Here is a 20,227-nt window from a genome sequence, read left to right as displayed (position 1 = left end):
GTTGTTGGGAGGAGGAGGAGTGTCGTGAGAAGGAATGTCGGTGTAGAGAGAGGAATTAGGTTGAAGAGGAGGGAGGGAGGAGAGGTTCCGGGGAAAGGGAAGAGGGAGGAGGAGATTTGCACGTGTTCGCGATGCGCCGCTCCTCTCTCTTATTTTAGGTCGGTTTTCGTTTCCTAGCGCAATTGAGTCGAGGGAAGAAGAAGCCCGGGCGGTCCGTTCCTGGCGCGAAGAGGATGTCCGCAGTAGCGCTGGTCTCGAGCTGCGATTTCGTGTGTTTCGGTCGGTACTCCGTGGAGAGGAATTTCTATTCTTCTGCGAGGATGCGAAAGACTGCTTTTTTGGAGGAGGGCGGGCGCGGTCTTCGGAGGGGGCCTACGTCACAGCGAGCCGAGGCAAATGAAATGGTCGCGGTCGCAGTTGGTTCTGTGGTTCCACAAGAAGAAGAGGTGCCCACTGATTGCTGGTTGCGGAAAGAGGGATGTGAAAGATCACGATTGAATGATGTTATAAGGCAGGTTGACGATGGTTGTGTGAGACTGAGTAAAAGTTCCAAAAAGGACAGACCATCAACTCTTCTTTTTTCCCTACCCTTCAAGTGAGCTCATCCCAGCGCGCGGGATGAAACCCTTTCCTTCACCTCTTCGGTCATGTCATCTTTGGCCCGGGCCTCGGTCGTTCGGCTCATCATGTCACCAAACCTCCGTCCGGGGTCTGGGGAGGGGAGAACAGCTGCTGCGGGCCCCCCTGGCCCTACCTCAGCGGGGTGTCTGCGCTAAAAGTTGGAGAGTCCCATGAGATGTGGACCTGGGCTGCCACCAGCACATGTCGGTGTGAGGCGCTGCTCGCTGCTTGCTGATGCTGCTGCCGCATCTCGCATGAATGGATGCGACGTATCGTTCCTGGCCGTTGGGATATGGGAGTGACAGGCCCCTATCTACCTTACGGAAGTTTCGTCATAATGTGCCGCCTCAGCTCGCTTTCCATCACCGTGTTAGCAGCATTGGATGTCGTGATCCATCCAGTCGCGTGAACCTACCCCCAATGAGATGAACTCAATTCCTCGCCATGAGTTCCTTGAGATACGAATTGTCATGTGAAACTTGATTACACGACAAGACGGGGGTAATAAACATCGAAAGACATCCTGTTCCAGCCCGAGACCGCGTACCTTAAAAATCTGCTCAAGATATGGATCTACAGGCCCAAGACACCCAACTCATGGCAGATAATTATCAGTCTCATCTCATCTCATCCCTTTAGAAAATGAGAATACTTCTCTCAAAGTGCACGAACGACATCGGAAGCCAGTCCCTCTTACATGGAGCCAATCACAAGAGACATCTGACCAATCTTGCGGGTAAAACGGACCGCACCAGTATGGTCCTCGCTGCTACAACGCGCATGCGCCCAAGTCTCTCGCTCGCAGCAAAACATCTTCAGCAGACACAGAATCCCTTTCTCACCTTCACAATCGACGTGAGCCCGGGGGCGCGGTAAAACCCCTCCTGCATGTGAAAATCATCCAATGAGGATAGGAAACCAGATTTCTTTCAGAAATTAAAGAATATTACGACTAAACCCGGTCGTACATATTAGCCAAGCCTCCCCCGGACGGATGGATGTCACTCTCACCTTGGGAGACGTCGTCGGGTCCAAGGAAACATCCACCATCTCTTGGAAAACATCGACAGCCACATTTCAAAACGGGAGAAACTACAAGGGCCTCGGTCTGAAGGGTATCTTAGTCTTTTTTGGTGTGTGTTTTGCCAAGGCAGAAGTAGAAGAAAAAGAAGAAGAAGAGGACAGTAATGTGTGTGCGTCTACTCATACAATAAGTCTTTGAATGCCGTCGCAATGCCTTCCTTCCTCCCGTGATGTGTGTGTGTGTTGTGTGTGTGTATAACTTTCCCAAAACTCCGACATGGACCAGAAACAAAAAGCACACACAACATGAATATCGAGCCAAAAACCCCGCGCGCGTAGGTATCACACGCCCTCGCCAAAACAAATCACGTCTCCAAACCGACGATCCTCTCTATCCTCACACGCCTGCCTGTATTTTCCCCGCCGCTATCTGTGGTCTTGGAAACTCCCCGTCTCTCGTGGTCTAGGCATAGAAATGAAGTGAAAAAAGACTCAGAAAGAAAAGGACGCCTCTAGTTAATCCCGCTTCACCCGTTCTTCCTGCTCCACCAGCGTCTCGACAATCGTCGGCACGGGCGTCATCGGCGGCGCGTCCTCCTAAAACGTCCTCTTCAACGGCGTCGTCGCGATGCCCGTCGATCGCCCAACGCCGCACCAGCAGCTGCCGTCCCCTTCCCTCTCGACCTGGACCACTATGTCCATCGAGTGCTTGAGGAGGTACTCACGCACGCGGTCGCGCACCTCGTCGAGGCCGGCGCCGCGGGCCGCCACCACGTGCACGATGCCCTGCAGCCTGTCGCCCGAGTCCTCGCTGCTGCGGTCGTCCATCCAGAACTTGGGCACCGAGTAGTTGACGACCCCCTTCTGCTGCAGGATCCCCGCGAGCGTGTTGCGCAGGTTGTACTCGATGTCGTCGGGGATGTTGAGGAGCAGGTTGCGCGCCGAGGACTTGATGAGGGGGATGGCGGCGAGGAAGATGAGGATGGCGATGGCGCACGACGCCAGCGGGTCCCAGAAGGTCCAGCCGGTGTAGTAGGTGAGGATCGTCGAGAGCACCACCGAGGCGCTGCCCATCGTATCGGCCAGAACATGCAGAAAAATACCCTCCATGTTGTCGTTATGATGGGAGTGCGCGTGGCTGTGCTTCTTGCCGTGCGAGTGATCGTGACCGTGATCGTGTCCGTCGTGCGAGTGCCCGTGGGAGTGGTCATGGCCGTGGTGGTGGTGACCGAATCCCCAGAGACCCAGCAGGTTGATCACGCCGCCGAGGAAGCTGACGATGAGCAGTTCCCTGAGGCGGTGGAGTTCTTGACCTTCCCATATCCGTTCAAACGCCTCCACGATGATCTCTACGCTCAGGAGCCTGTACCCGGTCAGTCTCGAAATGTCACCTAGGACAACAGTGTAACCTACATCAGCAGAATGCCATTGGCGAAGCCGCTCAGTGTCTCGACCTTTCCAAGTCCAAAGGGGAACCGCTGGGTCTGCGGCCACTTGCTCGTCACCGCAGCACAAAGACCAACAAACAGGGCGAAGCAGTCGAAGAACATGTGGATCGTGTCGCTGAGGAGGCCGAGGGAATCGGTGACGTATCCGTAGAAGGCCTGCACGGCCATGAAGCTGAAGTTGAGGCTGCAGACGCGACGATTAGCCATTGAAAGTACCTACGGGGAAAAGTGTGACCTACGTCATGAAGTAGAAAATTCGCCTTGAATCCTTCTCCACGACAATTGTGTGCAAAAACGGAATAGCCGGTGTGTATCGGAGAACGAGCCTCGTAAATAGCGACGGCGTCGAGTGGTCGTGGGCGTGGCTGTGGGAATGACTGTGGCCATGGTCGTGCCCGTGGCAATGGCCGTGATCGTGTGCGTGCCCATGGTCGTGATCGTGATCGTGGTCGTGGTCACGGTGGTGCTCTTTCGTCGCTACGCCATCGAGCGGCTGGAAGGCCTCTGAGAAAGAACCATTCGTCGGCGTCAGGAGCTGGCGTCCGCTCGGGGTGACGTCCGTCTTCCACCCATCCATGGTCGCGAGAGAGCGCGGCGCCGTCCTGTCTCGTGGTTGAAATGATTGACTGGAATTCGCCCGACCGTGCGAGTGGCCGTGGCTGTGACCGTGGGCGTGGCCATTGTGGTTGTGGGAATGGGAGTGGGAATGGGAATGATCGTGGTCGTGTACGTGGCCGGTCGAGTCTTGGCTCTGGCTGTGGGTATGCAGCCCGCCGTTGGACATTGTCGACTTCAACGCATGGAGAGACGGCGGCGAGTGGGAGTGGGAGTGCATGTGGTGGTGGTGTGCGTGCGGGAGGGCGGAGGATGGCAGAGCGTAGGACGAGGCCATGTTTGAACGGCCGGCGGCGAAGGGTGAGGTAGCAGTTGGGTCGGTCTGGGGTCGGTGGTCGGTGTCGGTATCGGCGGTCCCGTATCCCCTCTGTTCGTGATTTCTTTGGCTCGTTTCCGGTCGTTCTCTCCACCGAGGACCCGTTGATTCCACGCGGGACCTTCTAAAAGATGTCCCGTATCGCGTACGATACTTGAGTCATGGGTCGGAGGATTCGTCCTGGCGATGTCTTGGGTCTGTATTTCGTTTGCGAGGACGGTGGGAAGCACGAGATGGCGACGAGATGTTGCAATTGAGGTGTCGTGGGACCCTCCGATGCCGTGGAGCTGGGAGGAAGAGGAGGAAGAGGAGAGGCGAGAGAGCCACAAGTATCTAGTGTAAGGATAGGTAGAGTCGCAGCGATGGAATGATAGTAGTCGTGTGCCTGATCCTGTCTAGCGCAGCATCGCCTTGCGGCAGCGGCAATTCAGGGGACTTTGCACAGGCTAAAGGACCGGAATGGAGTCGCCCCGTTAAATGACGTTCGCAATTGCAGCGCTGGGAGAGATTCGATCGACGATGGGCGCGCCGGCGTGTTGCACAGACGGTGTTGATGCTGGAAGCAGCCAAATTGTTGCAGTCGAAGGCGGCGTGGAATAAAGGAAGGACGACGGGCAGCCGCCAAGCTTCAGGTAAAAATCAGAACTCCAAAAGTCACAAGGTGGATGCAGACGGGCCGTTGTTGTTGTTGTTGTTGTTGTTATTTTTTTTCCTCCTCCGGGCTGCTTTTTTGGCTGAACCACGGGATGTCGGGCGGGTGCCTCCTTTCGCCTTTCAGATGAATATCTCTCTCCTCCCAGTCTCTTCTCCCCCCTCGCACCTTGTCCCAATGAGGAATCCGGCGGTCAACCCCTGCAGATTGCTCCGTGTGGGGAGGAAGGCCGGCGGCACGTTCGTGGTCGCAATGATGGTGATTCGTTGAATTGCCCGTGAAGAGGGGGAAGATGCTGGGCTGCGTCCGCTGGGCATGCTGGGAGTCGGCTGCATAAAAATCGCCCATGCAGATGATGGCAATGCGACCCAGATCCCAGGCCGATAATCTCTGATGGACCTGACAGCGGAAGTGGCGGGTGTTTCCTCGCAATGCGGCATTCTCTGCTAACAGCTGGCATCCGGCTTGCTGCCAACCCCCATGGCGACATGGCGAAATGTCTCTGAATGTCTGGGCATGCCATGCTTGTCTGAGAAAGCTGAGATGGAGATGCGTCGAGCTGGCAGGCATCACCGTCTCAGTATCGTTGAGGCGGTTGGTCTGTGGTTGTTTAGCATGTGCAGCAGCCCGTTTCCTGTATATTGGGTGACGAAAGAATATCTCAGCCTCATATTAAGATCTGTGGTGCTTGATTCTAATTCTAGGTCAATTCGAACTGGAATAATCCCATTGTGAGGCTGCATGAGAATTGCTGCCCTGCGTCCCGTCTGCCGTCTTCGCCAATTGAGGTACGTATCCTTTTCCGACTTCAAGCCACGTGATCATTTTCCCAAGAATCTGGCCCCTGCTGTTATCGCTACCTTATCGCTATCGCCATTTTGCGGTCGGCTCGTGATTGGCGACACAGTTGCCAGACCACAAGAACCATCCCAAGTGGGAAGGCGCCAACAAGACGAGATTCTTGGGAGAGAGGGGTCTAGCGGCGTAGCTCAGCCCATCACTTTTGCGCCTTCGAGTGCCTTCGACAAAGATCTAATTGTTCTCTATCACCCAAGACAAAGCAGAGGTTACACGCATTACAAAACCTACTACCCGTGCCTGCATCGTCAGCTCGGCCTCAATGCGCTAGGGCGATCTTGCTACTTCGGATGACAGCATCGACGGGACAGCTTGCATAAGCGTTACCACCACGCCATCATCTGAGGGCCAACGACCATCTTTAACACCACCTAGCCTCAGCTCATCAGCCCGAGGCATAGCTATTCGTCATGTCGTTGCTGGCTCTTGCCGCGTCCATTCTGGCCGGCGTCTTCACGACACTCATCGCGGCCTTCGGTATCAACTCAATCTCAAAACTGCTGCCCACGCGCTACCACGCCGCCGAGAACCCCAAAGATGACCACATCCAGATCCTGGTGCTGGGCGACATCGGTCGATCCCCTCGCATGCAGTACCACGCCCTGAGTGTCATGAAGCATGGAGGCAGGGTCGACCTCATCGGTTACAAGGAGACGGCTCGCCTGCCAGATCTCGTTGGAAATGACAGAGTCGCTCTGTATCCTCTCCCGCCCCTGCCAACCGTTTTCAAATGGAACACCTTGCCCTTCTTGATCAACAAGCCGGCAAAGGTCGTCTGGCAGATGTGGTCCATCTTCTATGTGCTGGCTTACACCGCGCCTCCAGCACGGTGGATCATCATTCAGGTAGGTGAAAACGCCGTCCCATGAGAAAGCACGGCTGATCTCTTGCAGAACCCTCCTTCTATCCCGACGCTGCACTTGGCTTTGCTCGTCTCACTCCTCAGAGGAAGCCACCTTCTCATTGACTGGCACAACTACGGTTGGTCTATCATGGCCACCGGCCGCAGCCTGAAGAACCCTCTCGTCTGGCTATACAAGAAGTACGAAATCTTCTTCGGCAGGCTCATCCCCACTGCCAACCTTACCGTCACCCACGCCATGGCCCGCCAGCTCCGCGAGAAGCCTTACAACAACAAGAAGCCCATCTTCGTCCTCCACGACCGTCCCGCCCAGGTGTTCCAGCCCATCAAGTCAGCCGAGGCCCGGAAGGCCTTCCTCTCCGGCCTCAAGGAGACCAAAGATGTTGCCGATAGCATCTGTAACGGAACCACTCGCCTCATCGTCAGCAGCACTTCATGGACACCCGACGAAGACTTCGGGCTTTTGTTGGATGCCCTCGTGGCCTATGCGCATCCGGAAGAAGCCGTCAGTGAGAGCGGCGTCGGCAGGCCCCCGATCCTGGCAATCATCACCGGCAAGGGACCTCAGAAGGCCGAGTACGAAGAGAAGATCAAGACCCTCCGTCTCGAGGGAAGGTTGCCCGGCATCACGATCCTCACCGCGTGGCTCTCGACCAGGGAGTACGCCACGCTGCTCGCCTGCGCAGACCTGGGCGTCTGCCTGCACATGTCAAGCTCCGGCGTCGACCTGCCGATGAAGGTGGTGGACATGTTCGGTTCTGGCCTGCCTGTTGCGGCATACTCGGCTTACGAGAGTTTCGGCGAGCTCATCAAGGAGGGCCAGAACGGATGCGGATTTGAGACCGCCACGGAGCTGGCTGAGGTTCTGATCAGACTGCTCAGCCCCGGCGGTGAGGAAGAGCTCAAGACCTTGAGATCCGGTGCTGTGAAGGAGGGTAGCTTGAGGTGGGACGAGGAGTGGGATCGTGTCGTGGGCCGTGTTGTTGGAGTCATTGACGGTTGATACCCATAGACAACGTCACTAGATAAGCACCACCCTTCAAACAACTGCGCGAAAATGGACATTTCATAGTGATCCCGTGGCTCAAGATGACTTCCCCATAGCGCGCGACATTAAAAAAATACCAATTGCCTACGATGCCAAGTCGAAAACGGCCAAAAATGATTTCGCCCGGACTTGAACCGGAGACCTTCAGTGTGTTAGACTGACGTGATAACCAACTACACCACGAAACCGATGAGAAACACCTTGCAGATGCTGTGGTGGTTGGGTGGGGCGGCGAGCTCGCGGCCCTTGGAGCGTTGGGCGGGCGCGCGATTTTTTTGTGGTGTGCGTGTGCGCCCTGGTGGGGGTTCCCCGCCGTCCCGGCGCGCCGAGGCCGGCCCCGCACGTCGCCGGAGGTCCGATGGTGTTTGTGTCCCGAGCGGCCGGCGCACGACGACGACAGGCTTTTTGGTCTGGCGGCGGCGCGCGAATTCGCTTTCATTTTCGCGCGCGCGCTACTGTCAGGTTCATGGTTCTCGATCCCGAGTTCCTCACGACGCTGGCATAGTTGTTGGTCTGGCCCAGGAGAGGGCCACGGGGAATTGGAAGAAGACTCATACCGTTGGTGCTGAACCAACCGCATGGCCACGCCTCAGCCTCCGTTCTGCATACTAATAACTCTTGCGTTGCTCATTCCGCGGGTTCCCAGTCATTTCCTCAACTTGCCTGCAGTCTCCCTATCCAACATGTCCGACATTATCACAATCAAGGCGCTTCTATCTCTAGCTCGATCCCCGGACATCAATGTTCATCTCTCTGTTGAAACATCTTATGGCCTAGTTGTTGAATTTAAGACAGGCGAAGGCCTCTCTGTACATCTCAAAGAAAGCACAGGAGCGCCGGAGCATCATAAGACCGCCGAAGAAGTTAAAGCACCGCCGAAACCGCTTCTCGAATCAGGAACTTTGGCGCAGCCGGAACCACCATCAGAACCAGAACCACAATCACGGCTAGAAACTCGACCGGAGCCCAATAAGAATGTACGACACGGAAACTCAAAGCCCGGATACAGCTACGCGATCGACCCAGACTATGGAACGTCCTTCCTCTGGTATAGCCAAGGGCACCCCGGCAACCCTGAGGGTGAATTCCACATCGAGCTCGAAGCAGTGAAGGATCGGTACTCCGCTTCCTGGTGCAACGCCTTTCGCGAGTGGGGAGAAAGGTACAGCAAAGCTTTCAAGGCTCAAGAGTGCGACCTTGGATCCGGCAACAGCGTCTTCCCCGCCGTCGAGGAAAGGCGAAACTGGGATGCGGAGGGGGCGTTTCTGGGGGCTTGGCTGGCTTTACAGGATGGGGTTGATAATGTCACATACCAGCCGATTGAGGAGGAGTTCGTACTGCGGCGTGATGGCATCGAAACGGTGTTGGGTCAGATATTAGCCGATATCAGTGCACACTAGATTTTCTTTCCATGAGACCTAGTTAACAACACCATAGATGGCGGTCTTAGAATTTACCGGATGTTTGGCACAACGTCTCTTCACTCCAAAACCTCTCGCCTCTCCATCTCAAACACTTCTCTTCCATCTTTTCTTCTTCGAATTACACCTCTCGTGTTCAACCCCAGAGCCGAGTCCTTCAGGTATTTCTCAACCTCCGCGTCCTTGAGCTTATCAGCTCGACTCAGAACTTCCAATGTGTCATCCGAAACAACTTGGGCAACTGCTTGCCACGAGTTTCCGAGTAGACTAACTTGGGTGTAGGTTGTAAACAGCAGGACGGTGACCACGAGGAGGACGTAGTAAACGGCGATAATCCCGATGACGCTCAGGAGACCGGACTTTCTGACTGGGATGTATGCATCTTGTGACATACTGTAGAATAAGGTACAGTTTGTTGCATCTGGTTTTGCGTCTGTTATCCCGTCGTTGAGAAGCTGGCCTGGCAAAGAGTCGTAGAATGCCTGGCCGACAAAAACTGTCGAAAGCGCTTGGATCACGAATGCTGGATTGTTCGTTGTATTGATAATGTCCAGAAGGAGATGGGACAGAGTATCATGAAGCCCGATTGCCCTCCCAGGAACTCCAATCCAGTAACGGCTTGAGGCATTACGTCGTATTTCAATTGTATCTGTGCGGATACTTGAAAGTCCGAATCGGCTGGAGAACTTGAACCCACGATCTGAAAACACATTTAAGGAAAGGAGCTCACGCTCTTGTATGCTGAGATCATCCGGAGTTACCCCAAGCTGACGACGAAAGCCCAAAGTATTCGGCGTGGACTCTAACATTCCAAGTTTTCCAGCTACTTGAAATGCTGGCTCCCTAAGTGCTGGAAGCCCAAACATGAGCCCTTCCCCATGGTATGCCGCGTCATTCGTCGTGCAGGCGGTAAATGACAGAACTCCTTCTCCGTAGGAATCGGAGACTTCTAGCCATGGGCCCTCTCGCCGCAATGTCCACCCCGTACTGCTGCCATCGGTGATGTTGAAAAGTGGCCGAAGTGAGCTGTTGGCGGACCGAATTTCTCCATTACGAGACACATTCGCTCTGACAATGACGTACGTTCGACTTTTGCGAATTCTTTCAGTCTCTATCGGCGAAGCGAGTTCCGCAGCAGAACCACCTTCTGCCATGCAAAGTGATGTTCCGAACCATGAAAAGACCGAACAGTTAAATTGAACTGCGTCTTCCCCAGAGACCCTCAAATCAGCGTGTGGCTCCTGTAACACGAAGCTTCCGTCAAAGAACTCCGACCACCTGCGTGTCCCAAATGTCGCTTTCGTCAATTCCGGAACAGCACATACTACCCTAGCGTCCCAAAGGTAAAGAGGTCCCATATAGTAGTGTCTGAGACCAAGTCGGGAGTTCGGATCGACCAATGGAATAAGAGCGCGTAGAGTAGTGCCCGTATCAACATAAGCTGCGTCTTGAGGGCCTCGGGGAGGTTCGTGGCGTTCGGCAAACCGTGGCGAGTATACAGGTGCCGTTTCCAGTGCTCCCCATATGGATCCGCGAGGAAATAGATAGTCACACGACGTAGTCCGAGAGACATTTCGCCCTGCTACACTGACAGTCGAGAAATCCGAAAGTAGCATACTCGAAATGAATTGGATGACCAACACCAGAAGACTTAACATGATGACGAGAATGGCGCAAATGGCGCCCGAAGCCGAATTCGCTTTGTGAACTTCCAACAGATGCGGTCCTAAAAGACTGAATGGAGACAGATTGACCGCTCTGACAATTGAAAGAGCAGGAAGGTGCTGCAATTGTACGCTGGCAGTTTCGAGAAACAATGATGCCAACATCGCTGTAAGGACAGCTGACTGTGAGGCCATGATCGTACGAATCAGAGCGGATGAGATGGTGATCGAAATTGTGGTCCATCCAGAGAAGACGATAGCCTGCCAAACCGGCCCAGGGTAGCCGCCATTGTTTGCTCGGTTTGATTCGATCCATAGGAATGAAAGAAAAGCCAGAGCCCCCAGAACAAGAAACGTTCCGACCACGAGTATAAATAGCGTTCGCTTGCCGATTCTGCCCCAGCAGTGGCGTGTAACACCGTTTCGAAGAGAGCCGTGCTGCGAAACAGCGAATGATGGGACTTCGTCATTCGAAAGAGTTGAATCGTCTCCATGCTGTAAGAGGCCTTCAGTCTGAACCTGATCTTCGGACAATGGCTCTCGCTCAATTGGCTCTTTCATTGTGGAAGGGAAGGGATCGCAGGAATCCCAAGGAGGATTACTCGTATTCTGGTCGGGAGTCTCCGATGAAGGGTTCGACGATATCGAGTCCAATACTTCCAGCACGCGGAGCAGCGAGCATCAAAGTAGTTGTCAACAGCAAATATGTAAAAGATCATGGAAGTGGGAAGTCACGCGAGTTAGGAGGGCTTCAACGGCTGCCCTTGTCGATCCGTGGCGATCAGTTCGCAGAAGCAGCCTCGTGCGACGATGCATCGATTCTACCTAAGAACAGGTGTAATGTGTAGCAAACACGTGTTAGAAGATGTGTCGCTTGCTATGCGTAGTTATCTATGAACTTCGGGCTTTGATTGGGCAACGAAAAACCTTGTGTCTCCTACCGATTCACACAAGTATGCGGGTGAGGTTGGTTTGTTGGCTTGGCATTGAATACACGACCACATTCCGGGGAATCATGATTACAATCGTCTCACTCTCCATGCGAGTGGCCGGACGCAATTAAAATGAATCTGTACAAAGTCCTCAAACCCAAGACAAAAGAACACCAATCGCAACAAACGAATCAGCAAGTGAACGTGAAGCGTAATCTACTAACTGGATACGAAACTGTGATGGTTGAATGCTCCCATTTCTCGGGTTTAGAGCCCAAAGTATGGTTGATTCGAATGGAAAAACTCTTATGAAGCGGAACATCCCATCTTTCTCAGGTTGATGCTCCTGGGCACTTTGGTGAAATGCTCTCTGCCGACCGAGATGGAAGATTGAAAGTCTCATTAGTGTATGATCGTGTTGCACCGTTAACAGTAGCCGGGATCGAAGATCTTATCAGCAAACGCCGCAGCTTCTAGTAGAACCATTCATTTATCTTAAGGGAGTATTTGACGAACCGTATTATGCTGAGCAGTCTTCGCAGACAAAACTTTCCGCGGGTCTGAGATGTCCGGCTAAGTTTGTGCTTTGCGGCTTGCCTGGTGAGCTGGTTCACCTTGCACTTATCAGTGCACTTATCAGTCCCGTATGAGGCGTTTCAATAAGTCGACAAGGAATCTTAGGAGGGCAATGGGTATGTAGCCAAGCGGCACATGCTAGGCAGCCGTGGCCGTATCATCGATTTGAGGTCACTCTCAGGTAGTGATTCCAGGCAGCAAGGGGATCTTGACAGGGGTAAATATCAAGAAACGGGTTGAGAACCAGAACCAATAACTCACTGCTCAAGCGCGCGACCAATCACGCTGGATGCTGTGCCGCAATGACATCTTCGGACTCGACCCGATTCGTCTGAGCACCGGCAGTAAGCTTTTCATCGACTTTACCCTTCTCAAACTCAGTCGCAACTTCAGTGTACTGAGGTTTGTTGAGCTAAAGCTCACAAGAAGGTCTGATTGGAGTAATCAAGAACGAGATAGGAAGGTGTTTGAAAGCCTCCTTCCAAACGTGGCACTCTGACTCAACCTGCTCCGGAGGAGAAGAGTGCTCCGCCCGCCGATCGCCGGATGCTAAACCGTGGCCGAGTAACGATCGAAGACTGACCCCAAAATCTTCTAAAAATCACTCCAAAGTCCCCGATTTGTCGACTTTCCTTTCAATGCTACTTCAACTCGATATCCAAAGATCATCCCCCCTTAACGAACGTCATCATATGACTTCATAAGAAGACATCACCATGAACCACGAAAAGTTTCAAGAGCGCCTCGATCTTGTGAGGAACGCTATTCTTGAATTCGGGCTTGAGGCAAGATTTGCCCGTCAAGCTACATGAAGAAACCGACTAATTAGCCCAAAGCCGACGGACATATCTCCTGTAGAGTACCAAGAGGATGTCCCATTCCCATACAACAACTTTATCTACAAGATCACCCTCAAAAAGCCCGCATATGTCGACTCCTTTTCAGATGCCGGGCCGTACACTACGCCTCCACCAGCTGAAGGTGTTTCGACCATCGTTTTGCGTCTAGCAAATCCCAAGGCCCAAGATATCATCCAGGACAATCGTGTCGAGAATGAAGTTGCGGCTATGTATCTCGCACGCCAAGGCCTACTTGCGTTCAAACCGGAAGTCGCCGGACTTATCCCAGCCGTCTATGCGTGGAAGTCTCACCAAGGCGCCAAAGGCAGCTACAGCTGGACCTTGATGGAATACAAGGAGGGCGTGCCGCTTGACACCAAGTTTCCAGGCTTGTCTGAAGAAGATCAGAAGGATGTCCTTGGTCAGATTGCCGACGTCTTCACTGGGATTCAGCAAGCCCCTCTTCCCGAGAGTATCAAGTCACATGGAGGACTGACCATCGATGACGGCGGAAACATTGTGGGCGGTAAGATGACCATACTCGAGGGAGCCCCTTGGACTTCCTACAGCGACTTCTGGAGAACTAGACTCGCTTTCCGATTGAAGGATGCCGATGAGAGCCCGGCCCTTGAGGGCTGGAAACCAAACGGTGTACGGGGGCGCATCGACAGTTTCCTCAGCTCTGGACTTGAAACATATCTCGCCAATTCCGGCGTAGATGGTAAGCAGCGGGTTCTCATCCACGGAGATCTGAGTGAGCACAACACTTCCCAATGACGGAACTTGATGAGTTGTTAACAGTGCTTGTTTAGCCACGAACAATATCCAATACGACCCCGAATCGAAGAAAATCACGGGAGTTCTGGACTTTGATTGGGCTTACATATCACACCCATGCCACGAGTTCTTCACTTCCCTCGGAGACGTTGGAGGGAGCACAGGCGGCGGTACTGCGAGGGACCCAGATCTGAGCGGAGGTCGACTGGCAAAGGCAATTTTGACGGGCAATTTCGACATCCCCGACTTGCCGGAGGAGGCAGCTAGACAACTCACACGAGCTAAGGCTTGGGATGATGCGTTGGCGGCGAGAGGTGCTCTGAGACCTAGCGCTATCTCTGGCATCACTGCGCTTGATCGACTCAGTAAGCTGGAGGCTCTCTTGGGTCCCTTCATCTTGACTCACCCGGTCATGCTGAAGAGACGGACGGCGGAGCAAATTGCGGATACACGGAGGGCTACTGAGAAGCAGTTGGTTGAGTGTCTCGAGATTTTCGATTATTGAGTTGGTCTGGCAGATTTAGTCAATATGAAATGTGCAGACTTTGAATCATTGAGCTTTTGAAATAATACTCTGAACTCAGATACAGAAAGAGAAAGACCTTACTCACTAATTTAGAATGTAACGGCAGAAGACAGACTTACTCAGACTTGTAAGATGGATCCCTGTGATATCACCCCACACGAGGATCAGGGCTCAACCCACACGACATAACCCACAATTGATTCGGTCGATCCCACAGTGGATTACTCCTTCCACTGAACATCAACAGGTCTATTAGTCTAGTTGGTTAGGACGTCGGATTCTGATTAACACCAGACCTTCCGTAAGCCCAGGTTCGAATCCTGGATGGACCTTCACTTTTGTTTTTTATACCTCAAGCCGCCTCCGAAGTGGTGGAAAGACCTGCCCTAGCTTATGAACTTTCAGCGGGACTCAAACTTCGAAGATTTAAAACCCTATCATATCATTTGTGTCTCTGTCTGCGCTCGCTTGTCTAAATGGTAAAGACTTCGGAAAGCGGCAAGTCTCGGCTACTCGCTCCAACGAAAACAGAATACTCGCCCTCCTGCAGCGTCCACTTCTGAATGACGACATCCCAGACGCTCAGATCACGTCTTGTCAACTCAAATTGCACATCCGCACCTTGTCCACTCTCTAGAGGCATCTTCTCGAAACCACGAAGCTGCTTTGGCGGGCTGTTCGGAATAGCGACGTAGAGCTGGACAACCTCCTGACCCGCGCGGGACCCCGTGTTGTTAAGCGACGCGTGGACGGTCGCCACAGTGGACCAGAGTGCATCGGGGTTTGCTGCAGCACCCGCTTCAGCCTTTTGAGTCTTCACAGAGATTGACGAGTACTCGAAAGTGGTGTAGCTTAGACCGAAGCCAAACTCATATCTCGGCGTGATGTTCTTGGCGTCGAAGTCGCGATAGTCGATGTATACGCCTTCGGTGAAGTCGCATTGCGGGCTTGTCGTGTTGGTCTCTCCACGTCCGCAGGGCTTGTAGGCTGAGTAGTCGCTCTCGTTCTTGGCCAAGGTGTAGGGCAGTTTTCCGGAGAAGGAGGCTTCGCCGTAGAGCAGTTGCACTAGGGCCTCTCCGCTGTCTTGGCCGGGGAGGTGAGCAATGACCGTGGCGGTGATATTGGGATGATCGATCCACTGGTCGACCAGACGGATTCCGGCAGCGTGGATGACGACAATAGTGTTCACACACTTGGAAGCCACGTTCAGAACGAGGCCGTCGCTGAAGTCGTCGTGAAGGCCATCGCGGTCCCAGCCCTCTGTCGCCATGGCGTTGATGAAGACAAGGCAAACATCGCTGGCGGCATTGACACCGGGGTTGGGAGATGTGAGGTCCCAGTTGACCCAGCTGCCGTCTCTGGCTGCTCGGTGCTGGATAGAACTCAAAGGCTAGTTGTTGTCAACTCATCATCTGACATTGGAAGAAGGTCAACTGACGTCTAGGATGTAGGATGGGCCGTTGGCAGCAGCACGTCCTCCGCTCACGATGGTTCCCCCCTTGGCAGCCTGATCGAAATGTCTCTCAGTACCCAGCACAGCCTGAGCCATCTCAGGAGATGAGTAATACCCAAGCTCGAAAAGCTTGTCTGTGTTCTTGGTGTCAGGCACGGTCGCATCGTATCCAAATACCGAGATCATGTTGAGCTTCTCCGAGAAGGGAAGAGCGTTATTCTCGTTTTTCACCAGAACATGACCAGCGATAGCTCCCTCGAGAATGTTCGGCCTCGAGTCCGGGTCGCGGGCGTCTACTTGTTCGTGAGGCTCGGTAAGATTCTTCATACCGATTCCCGGGGTCGGGAAGTCAGTATCCTGACCGACGAGGTACCAGGCCGCAAGGATTCTGCATCGTGTCAGCGTTTTTGGGTCACATCTTTCCTGGTGAAAAACAGTACCTCGTGGCCATATCCGTCACCCGAGACTCGCTCACGGTCCCATTTGCGACAGCGTCGGTCAAGTTCTGGCCCCAGTTTCCTCCGAGCGGCATGACCATGTCGAGACCAGAGTTGGCGCTCTGGAGATTATGTTGCGCGTTCCAGTCGAGCAGGACGAATCCTTCGTACTCCAGCTCGCCCTTCAGGATGCCGTTCATAAGCTTGCTGTTCTCGCAGCCGTAGGTGTTATTAATTCTGTTGTATGAGCACATGATAGAAGCGGCGCCAGCCTTGACACCATCGACAAAAGGCCAAAGGTAAAATTCATGTAGGGTTTTGTCGTCGATGTTGGATGAGGCAGCTTCCACGCCGAAGTATGGTCTTCTGTAGGTCTCTTGCTCGTTCCCGATGAAGTGCTGCGGTGTTTCTATGAGCAATCTGACGCCATCTACGATGCGTTGTTTTCCAACTGACCTTGAGATTGGCAATTACCCCGGCATCTTGATGACCGACGATGGTCTCGGCGTTCAGCTGTCCTGACAAGTACGGGTCGACCGAAAAGCCCTCTGGTCAATGATGAGTACCCATCCTATTAGAATCAATTGATGATCGGGTTGTCTTACCCCAGTTTCGACCTCCCAGTGGTATCCTGCCAAGAGGTCCCGCGTTCGGCCCGAGCAAAACGTTCACTGATGGCCCCGTCAGTCGCAAGACACGATGGAGCCTTGAGTCCCGTGAATGCTACTTACCTCCTTTAGCCTTGAATTCTTTGCCCATCCAGTACCCACGATGGTATGTCAGGTTTTTGTCCCAAGCTGCCCCAATATGCAGCGCAGAAGGATACGAATTGACCAGATCAGTCGCTCTCACACCATTGCCCGCGTCGTGTAAACACATCCCAGGCCACCCCAGACGCGGGATTGATCCAGTGTTGCCAGCACAAACATTGTCGCTGGCATAGCCACGTGTGATGTTGATTTTCTCTTCCACGGTCAACTGATCCACGAATTTGCGCGCGTTGGCGTACGCATCTTTCCAGATTCCTGTCCCTTTCCCGGATGCTGGTTCGCGATTACGTCAGAGCTGATTTGTTGATGTGCTTGCTGGGTTGGACGGGCAACGACTTACGCGACGGGTAAACTTCAGGAGACTGCGCGAGAGCTGCGGCGCCTGTTGACAACGCAAGTAGCTGCGTGACAGCAGTCAGACTCGTTGACGACCACATTATGCCGACATAGATCTCAAAATCCGCTGGTAAGACACGTCGTCGGCTGAATTGTTACCGTGATGGCCCAGTTTATATGTTAGGTAACAGTTCCCGGACAAGCTCACGGACTTATAAAAAGCCCCGAAGTGTAACCGGCTCACCGCCAGTACAATGTCGAATCGGTGCGTTTCTCGGCCGGGATGGCTCTTATCCAAGGATTTCCCGAAGCAAACAAAAGCCGACAACTCTATTTTTCATCCCTCGTAACACGATTCGCAAATCGGATTGAATGTTCAGAGTGCGGAGGTACTCCGCATCACCCCTCGTGATGAGGGGAAATTCAGAACAGGCGGGGTCCGGGGAAGTCTTCCGGGAGTTCGGTCAGGAACATGACGTCTTTTAACAGGCTGTTTGCGGGGATGACCGGTTGTCGGAGTGGGGGTGACCATCCGTTTCCCCCGATCATGTTGACCGGCTGTGCTTTCCACACGAAGCGGAGGTGGGGATGACCCTCGTAAAGCTTCGTCTTAAGACGAGAGTTCAGGTATTTGATCATTTGAGCGGCACATGATACGATGAGATCTCCCAGGCTCAAGAGCGTCTTACTAGCTCGGTGGAGTCCGTGATATTCGGAGCGTCGGTCCGTTCATCAGGAACAAAAGTTCAAGCCGATAAGCTCGGAAGTTTTCGCAACTACATCACAGAAATATTGACTTATTGAAACGATTTGATTCACTTAGTCGTATCGTTTGGCTTAGATGCTAGAGAATCAATGTGACCTGTCGCATGATGTGCCTAGCTGGTAACTGTACGTTAAATTCGAATTACACGGAAGCTCTTTGCCTACTTGAACAGAAAGCCAACGTGCCATTAACCCCTTTTAACTCTTCCCATTCCCTGCGATGTAACACCACTCAACATCTTCCCACCCTGGCCTCCGCCGAATTCTCGCCAGCATACTCTCCTGCACACTCATGAGTGGCTTCCCGACCGCCTCGGCAAGATTGTTGTTGATACACGGCACATCCACGCGGCCACCCTTAGGTGTCTCAATCTCAAATCCTAGTACTAAGGCGGCTCGTGCACCTAAGACCTCGGCATCGGAATCGGCGAAGAAGCGACCGGGACAGAGGTGTTTACCACCACCGAAGGGGTTGAAGGCGCGATTCTGGGCCCGCTCTGTTTCCCTATCTGCGGTGATAAAACGCCTTGGGTCAAACTCGTGTGCGTTTTCACCCCATGCTTCGGGGAGGAAGTTGGTAATTATAGCCGGGATCTGAATGTTAGCTCCTTTCTTGAGGAGATAGGTTTGTGCCTCCGAGGTGATCACTGTATCCTCGACAACCCTTCGCGTACCGGTGGAGCGGTTCGTCAGGCGCATGACCTCTTTGTACGTAGAAACCAGGAGCGGGCACTCCGAATTGAGCTTTGCAACCGGGAATGTGCACTTGCTGGCTTGAAGGTGCTCAGATCCAGTGGCGTTGTCCTGGTTCTCAGTGATGACGATAGCTTCGAGCTCCCTCTGGAGCGAGGTGACTAAATCCGGGTCGTGAAAGACACAACACATCATCCAGAAAAGTGTTGGGATCGCATTAGTGACACTGACAAACAGCATCCCGAACTCATGGTCGGCGACGTCGTCAATTGGCAAGCCCCATTTGCGGTCGACAGCAACCCGCCGCTTGATGACGGCGCTAGCATCGGGGATGCGGTTGAAATCTTCGCGGAAATACTTTCTGAGCGCTGCTTGAACTTTTGCGCGGCCATTGTAAGCTTTCGGCGCGGTGATCGAAGGTAATGGTTGCATCAGAAGGTTGGCCATGCCCGCGTCATAGTCCCTGTGGGTTTGGTTGGCAATTGGTATCGTGGGGCATGAAGACTTGGTGTGAATTCAAGACCTACCAGAGATTTTGACTTAAGTTCGGATCGTCCATCAGGGAGTTCTTGTCTCCAAACAAGGAGCCGACAGTCGCCATGGTGAAAGAATCTCTCACCCATTGGTACATCTTTATGGTCTCAAAATCCTTCCCGATGGAGTTGATAGTTGTGGAAATCTTGTTCAAGACGTATGTGTTCATCTCCTGAAGTTCTCTTCCAGGTAGAAGCGGCGCATACGACCGGTGCTCGTCGTCCATCCATGTGATGGAGTCCTCCGGTGTTGGGCGGTGGAACAGGTCTATGACATTCGGCCCCAGACCAACCATCTTCTGTCATGGGAGCCTCCAATATCCAGGCGATTTTCCGACAACCCAGTAGCCTGTCCTTTGAGTTTATGCAGCTCCGAATCGCAGAAAAGGTAAAGGGCCTGCCAGCAAGAGATGCAGCTCTTCTAGGACTCGATGACTCGGGTGCCGGCACTCTCAATCAGTCTAAGACGGGAGTGACCGGCAACGGCCGCATCTGGCACATTCTACATGGCATTTACATCAAGAAGCTCACCGAGAAATCAGCGGCTGACTGCCTCACTGCCAAGTTCGTGTACGAGTTCTCCGAGCAGCTCAAGACATGCCCCCAAAGCAACTCAAAGCAAAGCAACTCAAAGGAGACCGTGATGGGTCTCTATGATTTCCTCCAGACGTACCAGTTCGCTGCATCGACAATCACACTCGTGGGCCCAAAGATTCTACAGCACAGTTCAGATATTGCGAAAACGTTCTGGGAGTACGACGCAGCGTTCATGACGCTGATGCAGGGACTACCAAGGCTCGTTTGTCGTAAAGGCTGGGCGGCGCGGGACCGCACTCTCGAAGCGACCAAAGAATGGCTTGCGGCGGCGAGCGCTGCTCCTACCGTGGAGAAAGATGTCGATTGGGACTAGAATTATGGGCATAGACTCGTCCGCGAAAGGAAAGCGGCCCTAGTTGACTATGGCATCAGCTTCGAAGGACGAGCAGCGCTGCACATGGGCTTGATATGGGCGTACGTGCCACTTTCCTTTTTCACGTCACCTGGACAATCTTTACAGTTACT

The 20,227-nt window shown here is 53.4% G+C and overlaps 6 protein-coding genes across 6 annotated transcripts; 4 read left to right on the top strand and 2 right to left on the bottom strand.

Annotated features, from left to right (window-relative positions):
* Positions 1-2,241: 2,241 nt before the first annotated feature.
* On the bottom strand, positions 2,242-3,927 carry CkaCkLH20_09348 (cation efflux protein zinc transporter; the record flags this gene model as incomplete). Its single annotated transcript, XM_038892063.1, has 3 exons — positions 2,242-3,007; positions 3,058-3,276; positions 3,332-3,927. 3 exons carry the CDS (start codon positions 3,925-3,927, stop codon positions 2,242-2,244), a joined length of 1,581 nt encoding a protein of 526 aa, XP_038742646.1.
* A 2,016-nt stretch (positions 3,928-5,943) lies between these two features.
* CkaCkLH20_09347 (uncharacterized protein) lies at positions 5,944-7,398 on the top strand (the record flags this gene model as incomplete). Its single annotated transcript, XM_038892062.1, has 2 exons — positions 5,944-6,378; positions 6,427-7,398. 2 exons carry the CDS (start codon positions 5,944-5,946, stop codon positions 7,396-7,398), a joined length of 1,407 nt encoding a protein of 468 aa, XP_038742645.1.
* A 728-nt stretch (positions 7,399-8,126) lies between these two features.
* On the top strand, positions 8,127-8,843 carry CkaCkLH20_09346 (uncharacterized protein; the record flags this gene model as incomplete). The annotated part of the gene is made up of 1 exon (XM_038892061.1): positions 8,127-8,843. The coding sequence occupies one exon, from the start codon at positions 8,127-8,129 to the stop codon at positions 8,841-8,843; it is 717 nt and encodes a 238-aa protein (XP_038742644.1).
* A 3,909-nt stretch (positions 8,844-12,752) lies between these two features.
* Positions 12,753-14,157, top strand: CkaCkLH20_09345 (phosphotransferase enzyme family protein; the record flags this gene model as incomplete). Its single annotated transcript, XM_038892060.1, has 3 exons — positions 12,753-12,788; positions 12,873-13,596; positions 13,688-14,157. 3 exons carry the CDS (start codon positions 12,753-12,755, stop codon positions 14,155-14,157), a joined length of 1,230 nt encoding a protein of 409 aa, XP_038742643.1.
* A 493-nt stretch (positions 14,158-14,650) lies between these two features.
* Positions 14,651-19,392, bottom strand: CkaCkLH20_09344 (glycosyl hydrolase family 3 N terminal domain-containing protein; the record flags this gene model as incomplete). Its single annotated transcript, XM_038892059.1, has 9 exons — positions 14,651-15,568; positions 15,617-16,019; positions 16,072-16,466; positions 16,525-16,616; positions 16,674-16,739; positions 16,800-17,111; positions 17,179-17,301; positions 18,218-19,095; positions 19,160-19,392. The coding sequence occupies 9 exons, from the start codon at positions 19,390-19,392 to the stop codon at positions 14,651-14,653; spliced, it is 3,420 nt and encodes a 1,139-aa protein (XP_038742642.1).
* A 77-nt stretch (positions 19,393-19,469) lies between these two features.
* On the top strand, positions 19,470-20,075 carry CkaCkLH20_09343 (uncharacterized protein; the record flags this gene model as incomplete). Its single annotated transcript, XM_038892058.1, has 1 exon — positions 19,470-20,075. The coding sequence occupies one exon, from the start codon at positions 19,470-19,472 to the stop codon at positions 20,073-20,075; it is 606 nt and encodes a 201-aa protein (XP_038742641.1).
* Positions 20,076-20,227: the final 152 nt, after the last annotated feature.

The sequence above is a fragment of the Colletotrichum karsti genome (genome assembly GCF_011947395.1).
Source record: "Colletotrichum karsti strain CkLH20 chromosome Unknown Scaffold33, whole genome shotgun sequence".
Taxonomy (NCBI): domain Eukaryota; kingdom Fungi; phylum Ascomycota; class Sordariomycetes; order Glomerellales; family Glomerellaceae; genus Colletotrichum; species Colletotrichum karsti.
Note: the sequence above shows the minus strand (reverse complement) of the source record. Positions and strands in the feature narration are given on the sequence as shown.